The 22,468-nt window shown below is 37.2% G+C and overlaps 1 protein-coding gene across 1 annotated transcript in view; it reads left to right on the forward strand.

Moving 5' to 3' along the window:
* LARGE1 (LARGE xylosyl- and glucuronyltransferase 1) overlaps positions 1-22,468 on the forward strand; it is a 286,606-nt gene that overhangs the window by 147,734 nt on the left and 116,404 nt on the right. The window contains exons 5-6 of the mRNA XM_062588926.1: positions 1,098-1,180; positions 11,552-11,675. Coding sequence (XP_062444910.1) covers positions 1,098-1,180; positions 11,552-11,675 — 207 coding nt within the window. The remainder of the gene's footprint in view (positions 1-1,097; positions 1,181-11,551; positions 11,676-22,468) is intronic.

Here is a 22,468-nt window from a genome sequence, read left to right on the forward strand (position 1 = left end):
GGACTCTGTGACTATGTGAGGAGGCAGAATTCCTTATTTGTTCTCTGCTTAGTAGGCTTTCTGCGGAAAATGAGAGTTGTATGTGAGAAGCTAGCTAACCAAGCTTCAAATGGAAGCCAAATGAGGCTTCCCTGCGGTTTCACAGCTGTGTCCTTGATCACATTTTTTTGCTACCAGCATGGTAAACTCTCCCCCATTTCGATGACCATTAAGAAACAGAAAAGTATGGAAGCTGAAGTCTAAATCCTCTGAGATTAATTTTCTTTTCTCCACAGGGAATAGCAGTGGCTAATTCTAAAACCAGAGAAGAGTAACTTAACATTATTTTTCAAATTATTACTTACAACCTTAATAATAATGACTAGTAGCACCTTTAATTTTTCCCTTCTCTCTTGAACATAAGAGTAAATCTCCACCTCAGATTAAAAGAGAAAAGGCACAAAATGTTGAAAAATTGGGGTTAAGGCTGGACAATTGTATTTAACTCCACATTAACACTGCCCAATACAGACCATGCTACTAGTCAGAGGCAGGGAAGAGACAGAGACAACCTGGCTTCACAGCTACTGTCCTATCTTATCATCAAGGTGCACCCAGCCCTGAGCAAAACAATTGTCCCACTCATGCTCTTTTCCATCAGAGCTTGCTTGCTCTCACTTTAATAGCTAGCCCTAAGATTGCAATGACGTAGAATTTCTAAGCACGTATCTGCTTATAATTTACAAAAACATTTTTAAACTTTGGTTCAGAAGGTTAAACAGTGTCTTTGTGTTTGCATACGCAGAATTTTGCATGCTGTTAATGGTTGTGTGCATGCACACACACATATGCTCTTAGCTAATAAATGTAGTTCTATTCAGACATCTGATGTAATTTAGGGCCAGTAATGACTCTGGAATGATGATGGTGTTGTAACTCAATTAAGATGTTTTTAACAAACTGCCTCAAGTGGGCTGCAAACAGCTGCAAAACACCCACTCAAATCTTTAACAATCATCTCCGCATTAAATAATAGCACTGTCATATATGTGTTCTCTTTAATGAATGATAGAACGCAGGCTTTAATTTTTATTCTTTTTGTTCCTTTTCTCCCACAGACCATCCACGTTGCCATTGTTTGTGCAGGGTACAATGCCAGTCGGGATGTTGTCACGCTTGTCAAGTCCGTCTTATTTCACAGGTAAAGGTAGCTTTCTTTTGTTGTATACTGTGTATCTGATTATGGCTAAATAAGCTCTTGCTGCATTTACTTTCTCTCTTGAAAAGAAAGTCAGATTTCCTTTCCTGATTGCTTTTTCTTTGAAGGGAAAGAAGCATGAAATTTATGACCTCTAGAAACAGCTCCACCTGAATAGATTTCTACAGTGAGTGCTAGGGATCTGATGTCCAACTGCTACACCTGCTGCATTGTGGAAATAGGGACTACATCTTACCCCATCTATATTTTAAAGTATCTGTCTGCTCCTTAATCCTGTAAAATTATAATAGTAATAACAGTATCATTAATTTAGCCTAGGTTATGGCAGAGGTATATATAGTAATTTGAAAGCCATACACACGAATATACACAGGTTACCTGACTATCTCAGCTTCCCATTTAAACCTTTATTTTTCAAGGTATACCTGTTCCTATAGTCACTATTACTTCCATAAACTCAGATTATCTGTTCTGACTTTGGAAGGGCCATTCAGAGCCCCTCACAGGAGTTCACAACCTGGTTTTAGCACATGGAGCGCAGGATCCCAAAACCTAGAGGCACAGATGTCCAATGGAGAGAAAACAGCCAATTCCCTCAATAAACAGCAGTTCCAGTGAAGTGAAATGTTCTTAAACTGTATATGGGCATACATGTACATCCCTTGTCCAGTTTAAGAAAGGATCTCAGAGTTATTTTCCAATACAGAAAGGTACAGAAAGGGGATCAAAATGGGGAAGTGAGAGACTAATCGAACTGTTTAACTCAAACAGCACAAACAGGCTAACAAAATCAGTTTAGAGCATAAAGAATTTTCTAAGGAAGTAGTTTCAGTACATCACTGCATATTGAGTGATATTTTATAGCAGTGAGGATGAATCTTGTTCAGGTCATGTAATATCTTGTTACACATATCTGTTATGGGGCATAAATGTCTCCCACCTTGCTTTTTATGTTTACCTCTGATCCCCTGCTGGCACACTGTTAGCAGTCACTCTGTGCAATAGTTTTCATGCACCATTGTATCTTTTACCCATTTTTGATAAGCTTCACAAGAGAATTTAAATGTTCACCTTGTACAGTGTAGAAATGACTCAGTAAATATTATTTTAAGAGATTGGCTGGGGGTGAGGGGAGAGGGAGATGGAAGAGTGGATAGAAGGAGGAAAGTCTCCAAAATATGTGAGCAACTTTCATTATTGACACATAAAACAGTCTTTGCAGGACTTCCCACAAGATGAACATAACAAAGGGCTAAGAACAGGGAAAACAGTGCTAAAATAATAACAAAACCAAAAAAACAATAAAGATTCTTACCGTGTTCTGTGAAGAACTTTTTGACTGTTAAAATTCTGTTAAATTTTAAAATGATATCATTTTCCAGTTAAACTTCTGAATTATTCAGTGTAAACTGGCTTTATATTCCACAGATTGTGGGTTGTTTTGTCTATTTTGATTGCTGTTTCTAGTTTTTTTTTTCTTGCAAATGTGCATTTTTATGCTGATATGAGTTCTCCCAGTGATCAGCTTCTTGGTGTTTTTCTCTCGTAGTACTTGCCTCGATTTTGAAAAGATTTGAATATTCTATATGTTTCCTGATACTCTATAAAGAATAGGAATCTTATAGCCCAAAAGTTTAACTAGTTTCCTTGTGTTAAAGGAAATGTCTCTGTTTTGCCTAAGCCATTCAGCTGAAAAATAAGCAGTTTATAAACAATTCTGCCATAAATAATCTGGGAAGTATATTTAATTGAAGTATGAAAGCAAAACAAAGAAAAGTAATATTGGTATCTCTGAACACGGTGGAATCTGCCCTTGTCAAGAACATACTTGCTGTTTGGCTATCAATACTGCTCATCTCAAAGGATTTTTCTTGCTCAGCAGAAAGTCCAATATCAAGATAAAGTCCAATATAGCTAATGAAACTTTATTGCAGTCAGTTGCATTCAAGGTAACCTATCTAGCTTGTTTGCTCAAAATATAATTAAAGACAAGTTTAAGTCAGTCCTTGCCTAGAATTAGCTCTTCTCATTAAGCATTAGATTTTTTGCTGGAAAGGGAAGCTGGTCTCAAAAAAGGAGTAGAGCTTCTTGCAGACATTTCTTACTTTTCTTTTAGAAAATACAGCCAATCAGTTTTGCTTATTAAGCATCTATTAATGCTATGGCTGTATGTGCAGAGTCCCATGTCTCAGGAACGCTTTCTTGGATCCCCTTTTTTTTGGAATGGAATGGTGAAGAACGCTAAGACCAAACCACAGACTTGCCAGATCTCCTCAGCTGAAAATGGATTTAAGTTTAAACCCAGGGTCCTTGCACAGGTTGCCCTGGAAACAGTATTATCTTGGTTTACCATCTGACTTGAGGGTCGTCAGTGAAAACTAGCTTGGAAACATCTCTCTTTCTAAATCCTAAATGTTTACCAGGGAATGTATCCTGGCTGGCACAGCCAGGCAAAACAGACATTTAAAAGCACTGCATGCCTGCAGTGGATTAGAAGCTTACTTGTCCCACTTGAAGCTCTAAAGCTAGGCTACCTTGTTCTCCACTTGTAGAATCATCACATTCAATCTCTAGTATATTTTTGCATAAGCAGAACAAACGTGCTTCCACATATATTTTCAAAGAGAATTTGTTTTTCCTTTTAAGAAGTTTCTGATGATCAGTGTTCAGCCAAACCTTATGTAGCAAGATCAGAGTTTGCCTGTTACAAAAGCATGTGAAGAATGTATTGTATAATTGAAAGAGGCTTGTGTAGGAAACACAGTTAGTATTACATGGATGGACACTGTGGGTTCTCCTTGGGGAACAGTGCCACTACACCTCAATCCTGCCCTACAACACTCTACTCTAATAACTGGGCAGTTCACTACTCACAGCAAACATTCTTAATGTCCTTGTCTGTTCCTGCTGTGTTTCATTCAGTGTTCGTTGTAAGAAGTCAGTGAATCTGTCTGAAATTCACAGAGATGTCACACAAGCTTTTATTAGCATTTCCTTTCGATTTAGCAATTAAAGCACATTTTAGTTGAGTATTTCTGTGTATTTTCATATAAAAAATAGGTTTCTAGATTGCCTACTTCAGTCTATAGAAAAAATCTGATAAAAGGAGGCCATGTCAGTCTCATCATCCTCTCCTAATGCATTAACATATTTATTATACCCCCAACTTTAAAATAGAGTGCAGGACAGAAAGACATGAGACACCAGAATGCTGGGTGAAAACTACACGATGTTCTGTGGATGTTTTGCGCTGTATCCTCGCTTGCATTATTGTGCAGCACATCCTGTGCATTGAACATTTTAGCTGTCTTCAGGTCTTCTCTGCCAGGTCTAAAACAGCAAGCTTCTGATTCTAGTCATACTGTATATATCATGAGACAGAAGCAAGCTACTTGTCCAAGCAATTTGAGAAACTATATCTGTCTTCAGGCTCCAGGGAGCAGAAAGGAGGAGGAAAAGGGTGATGTTGTAAATTTCTTATAAGAATACCATAGTTCAAAAATGCATTTCATTCCCAATGGATCAAGAGCTTGATTTCAGTTTTGTCTTTAGAAAATGCGTGTTCAAGCCACAAAATCCCAGCAGCTTTTAACACCCAGTTTGACATAACTGACAGTCTGTTCTCAGGGGGAGATTCAACAGAGTTGGGAGAGTGTGGAGTTTGCAGACTCTGATAAATATGCATTAGAACTGCACAAAGGGAAGCTCTTATAATGAGCCCTCAGTCCTTGCCTGCAACTTTTCTACTTTCCTATCTTGGGCATCTGGTTTCTAATTATGACAGATTTTATAAATCTGTTGCAGGAATGAGAAATTTTCTCTCTGAGCCAGTTTGTTACTTCCAAACTCATACTGTTGTGCTCTCAGTGCAGCTAAAGTTTAGTTTCCCCAAGGCAAAAGACTAAACACTAGAAATTAAAAATATTGGGTCATTTGGGCAAGACTATATATGTATTCTTTCCAAAGTCATCTGCATTTCATTTTCAGAAGTAACACATCTTATGGCTTACCACTTTCATTGGAAATTCTGCAGCTACTGGGCCAAGTTATTTTCAATGTTTTCTGGAAACTTGGAGTATCACAGAAGAAGCTAGAGAAGCCCATAGGTTATAGCTTCATATTGCAAAGTTCATTCCCATCTTAATTTAGGTAACTCTTAACTTGAGTAAAAGCTATAATTATTTTTAATTTTTAAAATTATTTTTAATTCCAAAGACACCAAGTTACATTAGGGAAAACATTAAACATGCTAAACACTGTGTTACATTAGGGAATGAAGAAAGGCCAAAAATACATAATTATAAAATGTTACTGACAGTTAGGTCAGTGTGGGAATCCGTGAAAAATTAACTTCTCTTTCCTGCCAGCTACTATTGCCTTGCCAGTCAACTCCCTTGTATATATGTATTTCTATGCCAGCAAAAGAATGATTTTTTTTTTAGCATAGCCCATGTGGTTTGGGAAAGTGATTGTCACTACTTCTGTAACTGCACCATGCCTCTATCCTAAAGCAATAGTAGCATAGCAATGGTGCCAGAGGGTTCATAGTATAAACAAACCCAAAGTCAACTAGACATGCCTTCTTACATGACGTTGCCTCTTGGCTTTAATGAGGATGTTCACAAGCTAGAATCAAGTATATGTCATAAATATTTTCAAAGTTAGGACTTCAAACTATATTACAGATTGATCTAAGAATAATAAATTGATTTTTCTCAGAACAAGTAGAATAGGATACAAACCAAAAGAAAATCTAAATTCAATAAAAAAGATGACATGAAATTTCCAAGTAAGAGTCACAAGTCAACACTGGCTGGTAATTAAAGCTTATGTAATCTAATAGCTGTATTCCATGGAGACCACTTTGCTTTAATGGAGTTAATCTGAAGATTTTAAAACCTCTGTCATTGTTTCAATCTATTTTAACATGTCAGTCTGTTTTATGGGAGATTTTTCTGGCAAAAACTCTGATATGTGATTTGGTTTTTTACTATTATAGATGCATTAATAATACATTAATAAAAATAAAATTTAATAATTTTGTATTTTTAGCTGTCCTAACAATACAGACATAAGAGAGAAAGCACTGCTAAAAAAAAATCTAGCCATGAAATCTCTAGTTGATTTCTAGAGTGCTTCTATAGGTTGACATGAAACAAGATCCATGAATGAGACAGCTTGTGGCTCTTTAAGATCTCTCCAATAGTTTGGGGAGCATTTTAATCAATACTGAAGGTGAAGGGATATGAAAAATCTTTAATGATTTTCCCATTGAAATTCTCCCCATATGAGAGATGGATTGTCATACAGGCATTGGAAAGATTTTTTTTCCCAGACTGCCTTTTATAATTTCTGTTTGAAGTTCTTGTAACCATTTGTTACAGATACAAAAAGTATTACCTTGTTGTGCTTCCCTTAATAAAGTATAGATTTTGGAAATAACCCCCCTGGGCTCCTGATCTTTTTATATTCTTAGAAAATAAAATTCCTCTGTTGCAGAGAGAGAATCATACAACCAAGCAGCTGCTTTTTGAATTGCTAACAATTGAGCTATGGAATAATACAGAAGGGAAGAGTGAATCTTGATTCACTACTCCCTTTTTCAATTGTAGATTTTTATATTTAATTCTGTGGCAATGGCTATTCCAAAAGAATAGGCCACAAATACTTGAGCAGATCAAAACTCTGGTGAGGAATAAGAAGTTTTTGAAATGTAAAAATAAAACATTGTGATAAAAAATCTATAGAAATGAGTACCTCAGAATAGGTTCCTAAATTCATAGCCTGTTTTTTTTTAAATTGCTGACTTCTTTTCATTTTACTAGACTTTTTAGGACCTCAGCAATTCTGAAAATGAGAACATTCACTTAAGTTCCTATATTTAGGCCTAAGAGCTTGTACTGAAGCATCTGTACTTGAAAATCTTGGCCAGAAGCTCCTTTCATTCACTTTTGAGAAAAGCCATTTAAGGAAATAAATATCTGTTTTTTACATATGGTTTACTTTGTCAAATTGTGTTTTGTTTTTAAGATAAGTGGAAACAATATATGAATATTTGTGGTTTTCTAAATTGAATGGTGAAACACTGAGTTTCTACTTGATGGGAAATGCCCACATTTTGAAATTACTTTCTTTCACATTAAGATACTAACATGCCAGCATTTTCCATGTAGCAGAAACTGAGAAGTTGTATTTGATAAATATTCAGATGTTCAAAAGCTTTGCAATAAAAGAGCATACGTGGTTCTCTAGACTTGAAGAGAAATTCCCTGGCTGTTTTAATATCTGTTTCCATAGTAAGTAATCTGAAAAACCTGGAGTTCAGAGTTTCAGGGCTGTCTGCTCTGTAAACAGGTACATTAGAAACCTTGCCTCCCAAACTTGCAAATTCACACAAAATCTGGGAATTTTTCATAATCTATTAATCTTTTAGAAGTAGTTTGTCAAAATTGTCACCTTTTGACCTCTGCTGTTCCATGAAGTTTAATATACTGCCATCATTAATATTACTGTGCTTTCTAGCAGTGCATTACATGATGTAGCCAGTTTCTGCTGTATGTGGTTCATTTGCTCTCTGACATGTCCTGTAGAAAATGAGTTGTATAGGATAACAAATTAAGAATAAACACAACAGACAGCTGTGCTTTGAGTTGGTTAAAGCAGGTAAAGTCAAAGTTCAATTCCCAACTGGAGTGGGAGAAGAGGAAGTTTGTGTTGGTAATCAGTTTCTCTGAGAGTTCCTTCTAGGTTCCCTTCAGCCCAAACAAGCTGTCCTGCATCAATGTTCTGAAGCTCAGGGAACTGGAAGGATCCTGTTATCCCATCTATGCACCAGATACTGAGGAAGCGACAGCATACAAATCTTTTTCATAACTTTCTCTACCTTGATCATGCACTCAGCCTCCTCTAGCAAACTTCACTGTCTTCAGCTGCTAGTTAAAGATCTTCAGAGGCCTTGTCACTCATACTTGTACCCTAGTGAGGGACTCTCAAACCTACTTCTGGGAAACACAAGTTTCTCTCCCTTGCTTCCCAAAATTTCTTAAACTGTAGCTACTAAATGCATGTGAAGGATAGCTGTCCGCCTGGCTCTCTCTTAACTTACCATAGAAGAAATACAGTTTGATTTCAGTTTTAGGAACCTTGTATCCCAAAATGTCTCTGTCCTCAAAAAAAAATCAGCCTGAAGGATGGAATAGTTTTACAGGCTCTAAATGGTACAGCAAAAGGTCCAGGTCTAATGACATGTAGCTTTCAGTAGAGTCCTTCACAATATCTTTGATTGTCAGCTCTGATTCTCACAGCCAGTGATTCAATCATATTGACAAATGATGAAAGGGGAAAGAAGACATTCCTATCTCATGTCTTTTGAGAAAGGTTTTTGATCTTGAAGTATTAACTCTTGCAAAGCATGCTGGTTGATATTTAGGCTTCTGCATGTGTTTCATGAACACTTTGAAGCAATCTATGTCTTTTAGGCTTAGCATATTGCAGATACCATAAGGGGTAAAAGATGTCACCTGTTAGTTTGCCAGTACTATTACCTTCAGAAGATCTTCCAGGTTTGAGTCTGTGGTCTGTTCCCTTCTAGCACCACACTCAAACACAACAGTCCACATAGCTAAAATGTCCTCTGAGGTAAGATTTTCTGTAGCTGATGCATATTTAGTTGTAGATGTCAGTGGGTCACTATACAGTTTTGGAGATATATTTTTGTAAGTGTTAATTTTCTACTTTGTCTCTGACAGATACTTCCCTTCCAGCTGAATCTTTACCATAAGGCTAACAACTTCAAAGAGATTTCTGTGTAGGAATACAACTACTGCTTTCTTCTTTTTCCCAGTAAGAGCTAAACCAAAGAAAATGTCACCCACTTGCTCCCATTTAAGTTTCACACATGCTGGGTCATTCAGAAAAGTATGAACTGCTACTGAAAATCTGAATGTCTTTATATCAGAATTTTTCTTTTCACCTGGTGTATTTTATCTCCAAATATTTTGTAACAGTTCATTTTAACTAAATGATGGCTTAAAAGAGTATGTGGCTTTCTTGTTTTTAACTGATTTTTTTTTCTTCTTATTCTACTTTGCAATATGTGAATAAATGACCCTGAAGAAAGAAAAGACATTACAAAAGAAAACCAGCTGGGAAATAATCCTAAACATGATACCAGACTCAATCCCTACTGAGCAGAGGGACCTATATGGAATGTATATGTTCATATTCTACACATATTTGCTTTCAGATTATGCCTTGCCAGTACCCAGATCCACTGTTTTTGTACCTTTGTTCTTCTTGGCCTTTTCTCAGATAATGAAATGCATTTCCTGATTATTGCTATTCCCCAATTTTTTTCTTGGCAAGGTGCCTGGTTACTGCGGAATTTGCATGAGCCAGGATGTCCTCTTTTCCTCTCCTGCTGGGCTGGTGAAGCAGATAAAATTTATGTTATCCCTTTGGGTTTGTAATGGGACACTCAGCAGCTGGCAGCTTGCAACAATCCCTCTCCCCTGCCCATTCTGGATCATGCTGGAGATTAAAAAAGCATTTGTCGTTTTGGAGAGGACATTGTGGCGTAGCACATTGGATGCTGTTGAACTGAAATCAGCTGCCATCATTGTGGTTATCCCACACGTAAGGCTTTTTTTACCCTTTTTCTGTTTTTCCTACAAGCATGTAATTTGATCCTCTTGCAACTAGTAGAACAACTTCAGTGAGATCACTGGGAATCGGATTGGATGATGTTAGGTGCAGTATTTTTAACACTGCAAAATCAGACCATACATTGCTTATTGTTATAACAACAATTTCCTGTTTCTGATGAAAGGTGTGTTATGATACTATAAATTATTATAAGTATTTTTATGTTTTATTGTGGACTTTATTTAGTGAGAAACAGCATTACTTTTTAAAGCAGAATGGAATAGCATTAGGGAGAAAATCATATATTGTTCATTAAGGCAGGAAATGGAGAAAGAAATAACCTTGATCTTTTGGGTTAAGCTCAAAAGGGTAATGGAAGTGTATTGGCCTAAACTAACATAGATTTCTTCTCTTTCAGTTCACACAGTACAATGTAGCAGCATCGGTCATCTTCCACCTTAACCAGCTTCTAAAACTAAATGCTCTTCTTTCTTAGATGAAAAATATCAGCTGACAAGTACACCCATTTTCCCTTATAAATTTCACAGAAATGAGACTCCACTATTCCTTCCTAGGGATCAAAGGAAAATTGAGCCAATGCTAAAGGCTAAATAGACCATCTGTCTTCTTCCAGGCTTTCACAAACCTCTGTTCTTCTCTGCTAACTGTGAGAGCTGCTAAGCAAGGGATAAACATGGAAGATTCTCTTTTTACTACAGATCATAACCAAGATCTACTGGCAGGTTTTCATACTCCTACCATAAAAGTTAAATAAAGATCAGACTGTTGCTTACCACCTCTCAAAGAGATTAGCAAGAATAAGTGATTTAAACATACTGTTTTTAATGTCAAAGCTCACATTGTTACAGAAAAATCCATATGCTTTGTCAAATTTTGCCACTCTTGTTGGTATTGGCTGATCACTCATCCTGTTTCAAAGCATTTGACTTAGCCCAAGTCATATGAGTATAGAGATGAACCTAAATCTGGATTTTGAAATAAAATATTTTATTTATTCCTGTTTTTCTTCAGCCTTCCCTTCTTCTTAGAAACAAATGTGGGAAGATTTACAGTTTCCAATCAGTTTATTTCTTGAAGCTGCTCATTATTCTGGTAGCTAGAAGGCACTCACTTGGAACATTTTGCTTGAGGTTCCTGCAGGATAGCTGTTGATACCCCAAGTTTGCTCTGTAAAAAGGATACATGCAAATTCAATAGTCCTGGAATGTCACCTCATTTAGATGATTATTTTTTAACTTTCCCAACCACCCCGACTTCTCCATAGACAACTTTTTTTTGCCACAGAGATAAATTACCAGGCTGACCTGGAAAACTGGAAGCAATCACTTTCACAGCTCATGTCCCCAGTGGCAGATTAACTTGGCTGACTTTTAAAGACTCAGTAGAAGGGACCAGATCCTGAGCTGTTATAATAGCTGTTATATGATCACATTCCAATGAAGTCAAAAGAACTATATTTATTTACAACCATCCAGAAACCGGTCTGGTATTTCTACTATTGTCATGTTTCTTTGAATTGTAACAGTGCATCAACATCTTAGCTATGAAAGTAAAATTCCACCAAACATGCTGTACATTTTATCCTGCAACACTATACATAGTTAAAGCTTTGTAATTTCTGATGTTATACTCTTACAATAGGAGTTAGAAACCTTTGGACCAATGCCTTTCTCTCTCTTCTTGTATCAGGCGAAACCCACTCCACTTCCACCTCATTGCAGATGCAATTGCCAAACAAATCCTGGCAACTCTGTTCCAGACGTGGATGGTCCCTGCTGTGCGCATAGACTTCTACGATGCAGATGAGCTCAAGGTAAAGAAGGACAAAACACATTACTCATGCACTTCTGGTTTCATCTTATCCCCTTTTTATTCATCTGTCTGGATTGGGGTGGGGAACACTGCATTCTTCCTGGTTAAAAATAATTCTAACCCACATGATTATGTCCTCTATTAAATGTGACTGAAAGATACTGATTTGCTAAAGTCAATGCAATTTCTCTGTTAATGGAATATATTGGTTTAGCAGCTTAGAATTTTGCTTGCTATCAAGAGGACTGTGTTTGCCCGTGTTGAATTGCATTTGATCACATTATGTTTTGCTAGGGATGCTTCTTTGTAGCAGTAGTGGTGGAATCTTAAGCATCTTGTTCAATAAACCTAAGGCTGTTTTTGGAAACACTCAGCCTCCCTGCCTTCCTTAAGCATGCGCATAAGTATATACACTCTGAAGAGTTATTCAGTATTACATTTTGAAATAGCTACCTGCTTTATCTGGATGCCCTTTCGAAAGGAATGATTGGGAAGTTCCATGGGAAAAAAAAAAACTTACTCAAAGCAAAAAGTAATTATCTTTTCATAAAGCTGGAATTTTTAAATTAGATCACAGAAGCAAAGCACTGCATTTCAGAGCTGCACTTTTTTTTTTTTTTTTTTTTTTTTTTTTTGCTGTGGAGGTAGAGTGAAATATTAAAATTTTAACATTTGAAGTTGGTGGCAATAACTTGTACAGTATATCAGACTATTCAGAGCTAAATATGAAACATCCCAAAACAAGAGAGAAGCAAAATTTAGGAAATTGCTGTGCTAATTAAGGTGAATTAAAAGCACACCACTTGGTAGAATCTTGAATACAGAAGGTTGCAGAAAGAGATGGTAAAGGGGAAAAATGATCCTTGAGAAAAATATTTCATTCGTAGCTATTTTTATTGTTTTACTGTTCCTCCTACATGAAGCAATAAGCAGCTATTAACCTAATTAGCTAGATATTTTCCTTTGGTTCTTTATAGCTTTGAAGCAAGGAGGTTTGTTCTTGTAAGTCTTGTACATATCTATATGAGATGAGCTTTTTTATAAATTGTAAGATTTTCACAGTGCTTAATTAGCCTCTCAGTTGAGCAAGGCAGACCTCTTACTGTCTTCCTTCAGGTCATTTGAGTATGGTCCAATCTACTTAAGTAAATAATAACCAAGAGAGCTTTCTTCATTGATCCCCAGCTTGCTGATTTGTAGGCAACAATTTTATGCGGATAAAATGCTATAGGGCTAAGTCTTATTTTGCCTTCCGTCTTGAATCAACTTTAATTTTTAAATGGCTAGTGAACGAAAGTGACACCTTGCATGTAACCTGTAGGCTTTGGGTTGGGGACTGCTCCCTTACTGGATATTAATGCATAAATGCATCTCTCCAGATCTGCCACTCCTGATCAGAGTTCATCATGCTACATATCAAGCAATTCCCCTGATTTCAGTGGCAAAAAAACTGTGTATACAACAGTACTCAGTGTAGGTGAATGTGACAGAACAAGGCCAAGTGACAGCTAAGAGTTGTAAATATAAACGGAGTTTTAAAAAGCTAGGTATAGTATGGCTCATATCCAGATCTTTCTGCAAGTTTTAGTGAAGCACACAGAGGAGCTGTGTACAGACAGGTATAGGAACTCCTTTTTTTTTTTTTTTTTTTTTTTTTTTTTTTCCCTTCCCCCATGGAAAACCTCTAGAGAAAATTTGATGATTGTTTTGCCTTTTTTCCTCCCCACATATACTCTTGGGAGCTATATTAGGCTGTCCAATTTTAGGAAAACAGATCTGATACTGGAGAGTTTTGCTAGAAATTCTACCTTTCTCAAAAGTAAACTATGAATCCAGTGTTATAGTATATACCACGTTTCAATCTTAGTGACCCTCTGTAGTTCTTTTTTAATTCTGTAATTGATACCAATGACTGAAATTTAAAGGGGTTTAAACTGAACAAGAGTTCAAGGAGTTTCTGCTTAGCTTTTGTTCACATTTGGAACACATTTTAATTGATACAGAAAACACTTCATTTCATGTTTGTCTTTTCTCCCTTTGGGTAAGTATGGGCTTCCAGCCCCTCACTTCCTAAAGCTGCAGGACCTAGCGTGTTAGCTTAAGCCCTTAAGTCCTTGGAAAAGTCCCGCACCTACCCAGCCAGTGGAAGGGAGCACATGATCCTCCATAAATAATATGAATGCTTGCTTGTTTTCAAGTAGCTATTTAGAATTCAGGCAACACTTCCCACTAGATTATTAACTTTTTAAAGGGCAAAATTTGGAGACTAAAATATTTGGCAATGTTTCTTAACATCTCCTGAAGTTCTTAAAATGCATATTGTTTAGCTTAGTGTTAGAGTGACCAGCATCCTGAAAAAAGGCAGAGAAAAAAAGGCTCTTCAGATTTTAAAGGAGAATGGAAGGCCTTCATTACAAGGAAGGGAAGACAATATTAAAGAGTATCTTAGATTTTCTATTGCCTGCAAACCAACATACCTACTTTCAGTCTGCTGCTCATAATTAAGCACATTAGAAGTTCCTTTTAAAATTTGAAGAAGACTGATTTTTTTCTTTTGTGAGGGGTCACAGCTGTTTATGGTCATCCTGCACCACCTGCAGCCTGTGTTCATTTTCTCCCTTGAAGTGGGTGCAGCCAAACTAATACCAGCCTGTTTGGAAGAGACGTGCAGTAATGAGGGGTTAGGACCAGGAAAATGTGTGTTTTGTTTGAGGGATAGGATAGGGAATGGGGAGGAAGAGGAGGAGAACTATCTGTGGAGCTGAGCCAAGGCAACAGTGTTTCTAAGACAAAGGTTAGCCATGGTTGGGGTGGGAGCCTGCTGGATGCATTTCTTTTAAACAGCCTTTTAAAAGCAGTTTGGTGATTATAACTGCCAGTTCTACTAGGACATTTGTAGCCACCTACAACATAACTTGGCTTCTCTCCTCGTTGTCTTGCCACTAACCACGAGGTTAGTTCTCTCCCTTTGCTTAAAAGCTCTCACTTACCTGAAAAGCTATTCAGATTCTGAACTGTACTGCCAGTACAACTCTCTCCCATTAACTAAACATGTTGCATGCAATTAGTAATTAGCAATAAGTATCCTTGAGGTGTGGGCCTAGTACCTGGTTTGCTACCAGAAATGCCATTCCATAGCTGCACAGAGTTCATGCTCCTTCCACTCAGTATGGTCTGCATTGTAACACTTCCAAGTCTGTGTGGCCACATATGGCTATGCATACAAAATAGAAAGTTACTTGACAGTGTAGCTTCACGTATTGTGACTACATTAGTCCTATCATTCCGCTTGGGACCTAATGTACTAGGCACTACATCCCACAAAATAACTAGAAACTGAAAAATATCTTCCTTTAAATACAAGAAAGAAGGATGCATCTGTCACGCAAACTATTCTAGAAACATGTAACAGTAGTTAGCAAAAGTCATTATATTAATGCATTGGCCAGTAGTGTTAAATTCAGTCGGAAAGTAAATCTTACCATGACAGATGACATTCTGTTTGAAAAGTAGGTTAAACAGTGCACCGAAAACCATACCAGCAAAATATTGGTCTAGAAAATCCATCAGAGCTGTGATTTGCAAGTATCAAGCTGTAGGATATTGTGTTTTGCAGTTCAGTCTTACATGAAGAAGGCCAAGAGTTAACCATTGAAGATGTGGAACCCTTTAGCCCTTAGTGCTTCAGCACTTCATTATTAGATGTGAACTCATATCAGTTCACTAATTCACTCATAAGGAGGTACTGACATTAAAGTGATTGTGATCAACAGTGGCCCAGAACAGAAGTAGCAACTGATAAAGCAGTATTGAATGTATGATGTGTGAAATATAGATGAGGCAAGTTTGTTTTTCCAGATTTTGCCTGACAGACTGCTGACAACATCAGGTGAACTGAAAAAAGGAACAGTTATCTTCTCTGCTGTGTGTAAATGTTGATGGCCCAGATAAATGCAGTCTTTTCATTACTAGTAAAGAAAAAAAACCATGTCCTTTAAATAGTTCAGCCCACAAATGTGCTGCAATTAGTCTGTGAACTGGAAGATAGAGATGGTAAATGGGTTTTTGCAAAAAATGAACATTTGACCAGAAATGGAAATGTAAAAAGTTTCATACTTCTCTGATAATGGACAATATTCCAGCTTTTTTTCATTCCTAAAACCAGTAGACTGCGGTTCTCACTATTAGGCCTACCTTATGTGGGTTTTATATGTGAAATGTCGCTGTAGTCTGTACATTCAGTCAAAATCAGTGGTGTGATCCAGAGGGCAAAACTAATCTGGGATAAAGTGTGGAATCAGTATCATCTAATTTTAGGCATTTACTTTAGGCTGAGATGAATCACTACTTAGAAGCTCAGCTTTTTTCCATTTGAACTGTGAAGGCAGTTCACTAGGTCAGACATTGACATCATTTGGTCAGATAGATGTATGGCAAGGGCTATGAGATTTAACTATGAAATTCAAGTTTATTCTTTCATCATAACTGTAGTGTAGCTGGATCTCAGGGCTATGCCTATGTGCACGCCCACAGCACTTATGTTACTAATTCTCTGGATGACCTTGAAGGCTGGTCATCTGCACAGATGAGATAATGGACTTGTTTGAGACACTGGGTCACACTGGAAATAGGTGACTGAGTGACCAGCTAGCCACCTGCACAATGACTTTTTGACTGATTGTCACAGAAGTGCTCTCAGTGGCAATTTCAAACAGTTCCAGAGGTTTCCCCAGGCAGCTCTTCTGTGCCTAGACCAATTTGTATATGTAAATGTATTGATTAACATCGCAAGTGGAGAACTGGGTTGTCCCAGAGATTCCCAGATAGTCTCTGTTGCAAAATAATCAATTCTACATAGATAAGACACTTGTAAATAGTCAATGGAAATTGTTCTTGCAGAGGTAGAAATGTTCATATAGGACAGCCTTTTGTACATATTTCCTATAGTTAGGAGATAATTGCTATATAGTTTAATATAATATATATTAACTTATCATGCATGTGCTGGAGGCAGGACCACAAACCAGCTTATAAGAATTGGGCAGAACAATGTTTCAGGGAGTCTCATCCAACCAGCTAAGATGTCTTTGCAAGGACTGTTGCAATGGAGACTCCCTTCAACATCCAGACAGCAACCAATTTTACTGTTTGAGAGATTGGAGCACAATCACAAGAGTTACCCTAAACCAAAATCCCAATACTAGGTTAGGTTTTTTAACAAATATAGGTTAGTGAGTGTCCATGCAACAGATGACGCTAAAAACATCTACAGTAACGATCTCATTTTTTTTTATCAGTGGAAGCTTTTCCAACATAGGATAGCATTAGTAGGACCATATCTATCACACATGGCCATTAACCAATTTTGGAAACATGTTCAAGCAAGTCCTTCCAATAGAACTGCAGATAACCTCCTGCTGAACATGGGAAGGAGGGATTGACTGAGAAGTGGGAACATGCAGGTTAATGCCTGAGGAACAGATTGTTAGCATCAGCGGGAGAGGGTAACAGCAATGATAATGATATTGATAAAGCCTCAAATAACAAAACTGACTGGCACTCTTCAGTGTTCCACAACCTTCCTTGCCAAGCAGTTGCACTGGATGTTGCAGAAGTATTCATCCAGAACTGTTTATTTTCACAAAACTAGTAACTATCTACTGACTATCATTGATTATAATAATTACGCTATATTTGCATTACACTGCATGCAGATTAGGTAGTGTTTAAAGGCAATACATGATTGTTTGTCTGGTAAAGTAATTCTTTTTATACCTCAGAAGCAGACATACAAAGTCATAAAGCAGACATACATTACTTTTCCTCCTTCATTTTCCATTTTATACTTCTTGTTAATATAATACAGGACAAGAAACACAGCATCTGTTTTTGTTGGCATTAAGGTGTACAGTAGTAGGTATTTAATTACAGTGTCTTTACAGCATTATGTTTTTGATCGTGTTTTGCCATGTTACGGTGGGTTTGCAATACTCCAGCATTTCACCAACCTTACGTCTTTCTGTGAATTATTTTACTGTACATGTCAGTGAAATAAAACACATAGATTACTGCCATTCTTGCTGCCCTTTCCCTTTCTTTAAAGAACAATTTTTTAAAAAAGAGAAAATGTGAAATGCAGATTTTGAAAACCAAAGCATATAGACCAAACATTATATAGATTTCCATAACTTACTTACATTACATAGTTTTAGACCTGAATTTACTTCTTCCCACATTAAGATTTTGTGCATTTGCTGATGAACATAATAAATGCTAGGGACCTGTAATATTCAGGTGATGAAATATGCTTGTGCTTGTGACAGAAAGCTACCATGCTAAGAGTTGTGTGGTGTTAACCTTCCTTTGTCCATAGTTTTCAGTGCTAATGGCTGGATATTAACAAACCAGTTTTTGTAAGCCAAGATATTTTCTTTCAAACTGGTTGGGAGGAAATCAGTATCCACCAAGAAACAAATGGTAATTCAAACTCCCCAGCACAGTGGAACCTTTGTAAAGTGGTCAAAACCTATTCATACGGACAGAGTAGCCTAAGTATTACTTCCTCTGACCTCCTGATTCCTGTTATACACAAAAAGCCATGCACAATTGCAAATTAAAGATTAAAAATGTTTTCCATTATTATTCAGACCTAGAATATGAAAAAATAATTTTACATGAAATCACAGTGAGTCGTAAGTTTGTGGCTGTTCAAAACAGTCTGCTATTAAAGGAAGGTCCATCTAGTTTTGTAGAAATCAGTGTGGTCAGTCAGAAATCTGTCTTGGGAATAACAATTATAGCTGCTTTTACAGACTTTGAGTGATTGTTATGTGCTTAGTGGTAGCTCGTCTCACCTGTGCTTTGACTATAAAGCCAAAAGGCCAAAGATGGAAGAGTTTTTTTGCAGTTACACAGTTTTTGTGTAATTTCTCCTAGGATTTTCAGATATTGTCCGTTAATTTAAGACTCTAAATTGTAAGAGACTGATATCCTGGGATGAAGCCCAGTGCGATGCAAAAAGGTGCAGTATTTCCTGGGCCTCTCTCAGGCAGAGTCTGCCTACTGTGTTATATTACGCAGTGCTTCTACTGCATGTCCCAGGGTAAATTCTGAAATCTCCAAACTAATTTTAGTTAGTCACCAATGTGACAATTTAAACTAGATATTCCAAAGGAAATCCTCTTGCTTTATAAATCTCGTTTCATTTCCCTGCTGGTGTTAGTGTCTTGGAATCACTGGAGTTCTTTGTTTATTTTCTAACTTATCTCTAACATTTGTGAGCTTCTTTGTAGCTCTACTTTTTCTTGGTTTAAGGAGAAAGCATTACAGTCATTTTGATCTACTTCCTCCAGGAAGTCAGAGTAACTGTTCTTTATATCATACCTAAAGTGAGGAGTATGGAGCCAACTGTCTTCGACTACCATCACCAACATCTGTATCACTGTAGCTGACTCTTCTGTGACATTTCAATAGCAAGGACCTCTGTTTGGCACTCAGCTTCTATAATGTCACTCTTACTGTAGCAACGTGTGCAGCACTTTCAAGGAAGGGAGTTTTACTAGAGGATGAGAAAAGATAAATGGCTGCACATGAGATTTTTCAAAGATGATTCTGTTTTACTAAAATTGTCCAAGGTGCCCTGGAAAAAGATAAAATAAAAAAAAACAATGTGACTGCTGTGACTACTGTTTGTACTGTGTTTGCTTAGTATGGCAGCTGCCTTCTCAGAACTGTGTCATCCTTCCACGAGGAATGGAAGCATTTTGCTGTAGTAACCTCACTTTTTTTTTCTTATCCAATCAAAACAGTTTAACATTTTGAACTGCTTTAGACTGCAGTAAAGGGTCTAGATTGTGTATTGTCTGTAGTTTCTGGATAAAGTTAACAGTCCTCCTGTGTTCTAGCACAATTCCTTTTTCTTGTCACTAATAACCAAGGATCTGGGAAGACAAATAATGACTATGGTCTTGAATCTTAAAGGCTTTTCACATGCTTGTGGGGAAAACTCTCTCCCATAGGGCAGGGCATCTGATTGCTGATAGGACAGCACTGACTGTTCAAGGCATTCCTTTCCAGAATTATTATTAATCTCAGCATCTTTTAAAAATGTTTAGTGATCCTTGCTTTTGGATTTACAAAGAACTGATGTGCAAATATTTCCGTGTCTGATTGATAAGCCTGCTGAAGGACTCCAAGAATATGCTTAATTACCACCAGGGAGTTGGATTTGTGAGAACTCATCATCTGTAAAGTACTAAGCTCTAACTTGTTTCTGAGAAACAGAAGCTTGGCAAGATAGTTCAGACGGAAGCTCCTCTTTCTCATTCAATGGCCGAGTAGTCTGTGTAGGCAGAAAGGATTCTGAAGGTCAGGGATCAAATGGTAGGTCTTATGAGGAGAAATGATGTTTCTCATATCGTAGTACACCTCTTTGTGTGACAGTTTTTCCCAGCATTGGCAGTTATAAGCTATGATGTGTGTCTAACGTAGCATTGACACACTCTGAAGTCTGAAGAAAAGTGAACTGAAGTCACTCATGATCTCATAAGTCTTCTGTGACCATCCCAGCCTAGGCAGAGACGTTCACGCTAATTTGGAGTATGTGTATCTGCTTTAAAGGGAGACTTTATATTTAGGTTATTCATTAGAAGCCACAGGTGATACCTCTTTTTGAATCACTTGGTGTGAGAATATTTGAATTTCTAAATTGTGAAATTTCACTTTTCAGCTCAAGCTGACTTCATCCTGCAAAAGTTTTATTTCACAAAGGTAGGATGATGTCTAGGCCTCACCTATTTGGTAACAAGGATGAAATCTCAGCAATGAAATCTCAGCAATGTTTAATCTGCTGATAGTTTTCTCATATACTATTCCATTGTTTTCAGTTTTGACGCTTTTCCACAGTTGAATGGATTCCATTTTTTTTCTGATACAACTAAAAGCCTTCATAAAATGGTTCCAGTTGTATTATTTTAATCAGCAGTTTAGGATCTGTGCTCACCTGTCGATCTGCCTGCATTTCTTATCTGATGGTCCTTAGGAGAAACTGCAAGGTTACATGAAGTTAGAATAACACAAGTGGCTTTAGCTAACCTCATACCAAAGTTTCAAGAAGGATAAGCAATACATGACTACTTAGTGCTTCCTCTAAACACCATTTGTGTGACTTCATTGTTATCTGAAATAGTATTTGACCAATATTTAACCAGAACCTAGGCCAGAAGCTAAATTGATGTCACTAAAATCAAGCTCTATATTCCATGCTTTGGAGGAGCCCAACTTTCACAATTAAGTCTTTATTTTCTTTGCTGTTTCTCTAGTTAGTTCTGTATTGTTTGAGAGATATCTTATCTCTTTCTAGTAACAAAGAAAAATAGCACTTTTTTACTATTTCAGTCAGTGCTTCTTTTATTAGGATATTGTTAGTATTGCTTGCTCATAATTGTAGTGCATTCTGTCCTGTATTACCCTTTTTGTCCCAGGTGCAGCTTTTTAGTCTCCAGGAGCATTGATCTATTATAATATTTACCATTGGAGAAAAGAACATTTCTTGATGTAATTTTTACTCTCTTGCAGCAATAATTGCAATATAATAGGTCCCCGCTCACCTGTCCTCCAAAACAGCAGGATTGAAGATGGTTTTTTTCTGCTAATTTGCTTTTGCTGAAAATAACAGACCTAATAATTCTTCCGGGTATACAACATCTATCCCACCAGCAGGAGGTGCCTTCCACCCACTAGTAGGTTTGTTTCTTGGTGCAGCATTTTCAGCTTTCAGCTGAAGTTCCATTATTCTTCTTCTGAAGGTAGAAAGTACAGCTCTGGAGTATGGTGATTTACTGGTGAGATGTTGGGTGCTAGCTAGTCATTTCCTCCTGAATAGCAGAACGCATCCCTTTTTTTATGTTTATTTACCATGTTTTTACCTCACATTAGGATTTCAGAGGTCTATTTATAAGCTGCCTTCATTCCTTATATCAGCATCTTCTGCAACTCTCTGTTGCGCTGAGGTACATTGTGTGGGGTACAAATAGGTCTAGATTTTTCAGTTCTTAAATGAGTAGGAAGTCTTTTCCTCAACCTTCATATTTTAGACCTACAGTTTTCTAACAGACACTATTTGTTGAATACTAACCACTAACTGTTTTGTCTTCTTTCATCGTCCTAAATAAAAGACTCTTGCCCAAAATCCAATAAGGAAAAAATCCCACTTCAGATGCATTTCTGTAACAGAGTGAGGCTGTTGTCAACCCAATGTAACATGCATTTATACTGGAGATGATGTCACTCTGCATTCTGATGACACATTTGTTTAACATCCTAACATCATGTGAAATATAGATTAGATGTCTTTGAACTTTGACCCCAAGAGCCACAAGGAAATTTGCCAGAACATATAATGGCTGCAGCTAATTTGCATATATTTGCATACTTGCTAAAATTGAAAAGCTGGCAACTATATCTTCATGGATATATATCTTCCCTAACGGATTGGTACAAAGAGCTTGTTGATTGAGTTCACTAGCAATTAAAACATGCAGTTGATCTTTCTTATCTTTCCATACAGGTGAAAGGAGAAGGGCAGCCATGAGTTGCTTTTGACCACTGGCCAAATTCTAGCCAGATCTGTCTATGTGTCAGCCTTTAGCAGGAAGCTTTGGCTTCCTCCCTTATATCTAGCCCAGCTCCCTTGTATCTCTTTTCACTCATTCACTGCCAGGAGGGAAAAAAAAAATCTTCATCTTACTATGTGGGTAAGACTTGCACTTTGGCCTCTGCTGGAAAAGTAGGACC

This window comes from Rhea pennata, chromosome 1, assembly GCF_028389875.1.
Source record: "Rhea pennata isolate bPtePen1 chromosome 1, bPtePen1.pri, whole genome shotgun sequence".
Classification (NCBI taxonomy): domain Eukaryota; kingdom Metazoa; phylum Chordata; class Aves; order Rheiformes; family Rheidae; genus Rhea; species Rhea pennata.